The following is a 5,545-nucleotide window of genomic DNA, read 5'->3' as shown; positions in this document are numbered from 1 at the left end:
ACACATGGCTTGTGTATATCGTATATATATATATATATATTATTCATACCTTCGGTGTATAGGACGCAAGCAGATTTTGACATCAAATTTTGGAGTAAAAAAGTGCTAAAACCGAAAAATACGGTAAATATATAGGTGTGCACAACAAAACTAACATCAGCTTCCCTAGTGGTGACGTACAGATACTATTAATATAGCAGAAGAGTATGTAAATTTATGATCACATGAGGTTGTACTCTCGTGACCTACTCTGTGAATAAATACCCTACCAGAAATTTCACTAAGAGAGAGATAAAGTTATTGCTGTTTGTCACTCGATAGTGAAAGATATTATTTGAATATTGTATTTGCTGTATTTTTTTATTTTGGGAATAAGGTATGTTTTTTTTTCTGGTTCTTTTTCCTGATCCTACTGTTATTGATTTATTAATATTTATGATAAATTGTTTATTAATATTGGTGTGAAGTCCTTACCAGGCATTTCTTTATTAACTGTGTTGAAGTTATTTTTTAGTGTTGTTATTATGAATAAATTGTGTTTTTGTTGTTGAACCCTGATTGTTGCAACGTGTTCATTTTAGACCGTTACCCACTTATCAATGATAATTGTTCTCAACAGGAGATTTTGGCCATTACGACTTAGAAGGAAATATTTACATCACTGACAGATTAAAAGAAATGATCAAATCAGGATTTCATCAAGTTTCTCCTACTGAAATAGAGTCTGTTTTATGTAGCCATCAGGCAATAGAGGACGCTGCTGTAGTTGGAATCCCAGATTCCACATTAGGAGAAGTACCTTATGGACTTGTGGTGATCAAAACAGGTAGTCACGTGACACCTGAAAATATACTCTGTTTTATTTCAGGTACGATGTTTTTATTATAAAAAATGTATACATATATGATTGGTAGAATTGGATAATACATTAACTTTTGCAGTCTCTGATATCTTCCAAAGTATTGTAATGTACGAATAGTATAACAAATACTAAACAAAGGGCCTGCATATAAATGTTACTCAAACAATGAGCATGCAACGTCAATAATTGCTATAGTGTGAATGTCCTTCCAAAGCTGGCGAATGATGATTTTAATTAATTATAATTTTCATAAGAGAGCAGTATTAGGCCCGTTAAATTTTATAACATTACATTCCTTATTCAGTCTCTTACGGCTTTTTCAAGAATAATAAAAGTGTATAATAGCATTTCAGTCACACACTGAATACGGCTGAAAAGTGTGGTTGAAAACTTTTTATACGCTCTTTCTTCTTGAAAAAGCCACGATACAAAATTGAAACCGACTAGCGGCAGATTGGTGACAACTAATAATTATGTCTCAAAGTAAGGAAACCGCTGTCGTTATGAAAGTAAATATTATTAGTATTATACGTGTATTTCAATTTATATAGTTGGTAGATGTATTAAATTAGAGCCATTTATGTAATATTTAGCCTACAGTTAGTGCACACAATACACAGTTCAGCGCCCCCAGTGGCACAGCGGTATCTATGCGGACTTACAACGCTAGAAACCGAGTTTCGATACCCGTGGTTGGCAGAGCACAGATAGCCCATTGTGTAGCTTTGTGATTAACTTCAAACAAACAAATAATAAAAAGTTCATCAAGGACCAACTGCAACGCCATCGTTTGGTTTAAAATCAATCTAACAGTGGCAATAGATTAATGATGGGAAACCAAAGTCTAATAATGACGATGAAGATGGTTGAAAAAAGAAGCATAAAACATTTTGTTTTGAAGGTTCGAAAGGTTCGGAATACATCCATTCCACCCTCAGTGAAATCTAAAAATCGTGTTAGAAAGACGATTATTAACTAAAACTATAGTATCATTAATCACTAGTTAATTTATTTATTAAGTAAAGTGATAAATGGAAGGATAAAACAAAAGATTATAGATATATTGCAAAACGGTTGAGTTTTAAGTGTGTAAATTTAGAATTATTTTAGATCTACAGAAGTTTTTGGGCCGTAAAGAGTAGGGCGGTCTTTAGCTATGACTTCAGTATGTGAACGAACGGATGAGTGGCTGGGTTTGAGTAGTGGACGGTCGGTTCTGTTTGATACTCCTAAATGTTCATAGACTCTAGTTTTTAAGTGGCGATTTGTTTTGCCAATGCACGTGACGGTACAGTCACTACACGTATATTTATACACGAGCCATGAACGTAAAAGTTTAGGTAGTTGATCTTTTTTATTGAAATAAGTTTCGAATGTGGAGGCCTGTAAATTAGTCTGAGTTGATTTTGAGGGTATAAGTTTTTGTTATTAGAGGGGAGAGTTGTTTTTTAATTTGTAAGGATTATGAACCCATAAAAGGAAGGAAGATAATGAGGGGAATTTGAGACGGTGTGCACATTGGCTGATGGTTGGAACATGTTGTTTTAGAAATTGCATGTAATCTTCGTTAGAAAATTAGCCGGATAGTCATTATTTAACATGTGTTTGTGTAGAAGGGTAATTTGTTCGTGTAAAATAGAGTAATTAGAACAAGGATTAAACATTCTGTTTAACAATGATATGACCAAATTATGTTTGAAGAAGTTTGGGACAAAGCTGTTAAAATTGGTATAGAGACCAGTAAAAGTTCCTTTATGATAAACAGAGATAGAAAAGTGTTTATCTTCTTTGGTAATCCTGATCTAGGAACGGGAAGTTCCTGGAGTTCGGATGTGAACTTGATATTGGGATGTTGGGAATTAAGGTAAGAAAGGAACTAGGAAACGTGACTTGATTGTCGAAACAGCAAGACAATGTCATCAATATAGCGTTTGTAAAGGACAGGTTTGAATTCACATGGGCAGTTTTCTAGCCACTTGCGTTCATGATAGCATAGAAAACTATTGGCTATCGTTGGACCCAGCGGGGATCCAATGGTGATGCCATCTATCTGGTCATAAAAGACGTCATTAAGAAGGAAATGGTTTAACTTTGTGGAAAGTTATGGCCAGTTTTATATTGAATCTCGCTCTACTAATATTCCCCTTGATGAAACTATAAATTTAATCGTGGACCTTATTTTTACTACTGACAGTAACCAGTATCTTGGTTTCACCCGTAAACAATTATTCGAACTTTATGTCATCTCTACAAAGTTAAACCATTTCCTCTTTAATGATTCGCAACAATTAAAATGACCTTAGTTTTTCTTTTCGTTTATGTTGGACCCTCTATGTTATAAACATTCATATTGGAAAGTAGAATACTTATATATAAGAATACTTGTTTGTTCGTTTTTGACCCCAAAGCTACACAATGGGCTATCATCGTTCTGTCCACCACTGGTACAGAACCTGATTTATTTTTAATGTTATAAACTTACCAATTAACCACTAGAGGTGACAAGGATGTTATATAATTATTAAGTAACATTTTCGAGATTACTGAAAAGTGTACAAACTCCTCCTATACAGTTTTTCTATTTTAACAATTAATATTCAAAAAGTACATCAAAATGCATAAATGTTTATATACAACCAGCATATACCGATAATATCGTTCCATTTTGATAAACACTGCACTGTAAGTGATAATTTCAACATTTCATGACTTAGCATAGATACATTTATATTTACAGTTCCATGCGTAAACAAGATTGATAGCTTTTAAGAAATAGTCAAGTTTTACCAGACTTCCACTAGTGTCTTAAAATTTAAAATAAAGCTCAGCTTTAATAGACTTGCACTGATGTGCTAGCTTTAAGATAAAGCTTTACCTTATTAGGCTGTGTTCTATTTTAACAGCTCGTCTAGCGCCACAGAAACAGCTGAAGGGATTGGAGTTTATAGACAAAATTCCTCGGTCACAGTTCGGCAAGATCGAACGTAAATATCTGAAGAATCATGTAGTCCAAAAATTGAAAAAATAACCACTGGTCAATGGCTCTGAGGCAAAACAACAACAAATATGCCTCATAGTTTCGATTGAAGTGTGGAAACAGTATTTTTCTGTGAATTCAACAAACTACAACAACCACAGATGTATCGGAAAAATATTACAAAATGTGTTCGTACGACGAAATAGATTTATTGACATTTATTCAACAAACCAAAACTATTGAAACACAATAACAGGAACACAAAATCATTTGTATCGGTGATATGGTTATATATACTGAACCACCTTTTAAAAATATATGGTCATTGGTTGGATCAAAGTAACTACCAACAATCATTAAGATAAAATGATACGACGTCACGTAGGGCTAATGAAATCTTAGAGTTCACGTTGATTCATACTTTTTAAGTTTTGTTGTTGTTGTTGTTGTTTTCTTTAATAGAGTGAACAGCAGTAAAATCTACAGTAGCTTGTGTTATAAATAAATATATTATGTTATACAAATTATAGCCGGTACGCTACTACGAAAGTTATTAAACGAATAAATGATTTAAACCCAGATCAACTACTATAAAGTTAAAAACGGTGAATTACTATATAAATTAAAGCTAATACATCACTACAGATAAAGATTTAAAGCTGGTGAACTGTTAACTAAAAACGAAAAAACTCTTAATTAGTTTTCATTTGTTGTTGAATTGCACGCAAAGTTACTCGGGTGCTATCTGGGCTAGTCGTCCCTAATTTCGAAGTGATGGACTACAACTAGACAACACCAACAACTCTTGGACTACTCTTTAACAAGGAATAGTGGGATTGACCTTCACTTTATAGCGCCTTCATGGTTGATGAAGGCGCGGCGAAGATTTTTGATAACGGGTTTCGATCCCACGACCTGCAAGTTTACAGTCAACCAACTTAATTAGCAGGTCATGCCAAGCCCGTGATTTGTTAAATTGCTGTAGATGAAAAAGTGTACTTCAGACGCGCCGCCAGAGGATGCTATACGTCCACCTCAGGCAGTGGGGTTAGTGAAGGGGTAGAGACAGTGATGTCATGAGAGAGAGTACGTTGTTAGGGACGTGTTGCTAGGGTGCCATGACAGTGGAACGTCAGAGACGATTATGTAATAGTTTCACGAAGTGGAACTAGAGGGCGCGGTACTAGACCGCCATGAAGGCGGATATGATGTCATGGTTTCAAGAAGTTTCTTAACATGGTTAGATTTAATACAGTCGGTGTAAAACATTAATTCATTTGTTCTATATCTAATTACATTTCCTGACCATCTATATGTAATTCGTCCTGAAAAAGGACGCTTAATACTAATTTATTAGTTCTATATTTAATTACATTTCCTGACCATTTAAACGTAAATCGTCCAGAAAAAAAACACACTTATTTAAATATCATGTAATAATTTAAAATTTACTGTTTCACTAGTTTGACTTCATGCTATCCATATAATTTGACAAAATATTTCATTTTACACAGGATAGTTTATAGTTTTATCTTACATGAACTTTATAAGGGTAGACGGTGTTACAATGGAAGTCCACATACGATTACATCATCAATATCCAGATGTAATTAAATTAAAAGATTGTTTAATGACAATCTTACTGTCTGCTATGATCCATTATTTGACTGAGATCACAACTTACGTTTTTTTTGTTGTTTTTTTTC

General features: G+C 33.8%; 1 protein-coding gene across 1 annotated transcript; it reads left to right on the top strand.

Annotated features, from left to right (window-relative positions):
• Nucleotides 1–620: 620 nt before the first annotated feature.
• On the top strand, nucleotides 621–4,298 carry LOC111087775 (4-coumarate--CoA ligase-like 9). The gene is made up of 2 exons (XM_022395614.1): nucleotides 621–868; nucleotides 3,766–4,298. Exons 1-2 carry the CDS (start codon nucleotides 679–681, stop codon nucleotides 3,888–3,890), a joined length of 315 nt encoding a protein of 104 aa, XP_022251322.1. The 5' UTR covers nucleotides 621–678; the 3' UTR covers nucleotides 3,891–4,298.
• Nucleotides 4,299–5,545: the final 1,247 nt, after the last annotated feature.

This window comes from Limulus polyphemus, unplaced genomic scaffold (genome assembly GCF_000517525.1).
Source record: "Limulus polyphemus unplaced genomic scaffold, Limulus_polyphemus-2.1.2 Scaffold76, whole genome shotgun sequence".
Lineage (NCBI taxonomy): Eukaryota > Metazoa > Arthropoda > Merostomata > Xiphosura > Limulidae > Limulus > Limulus polyphemus.
Note: the sequence above shows the minus strand (reverse complement) of the source record. Positions and strands in the feature narration are given on the sequence as shown.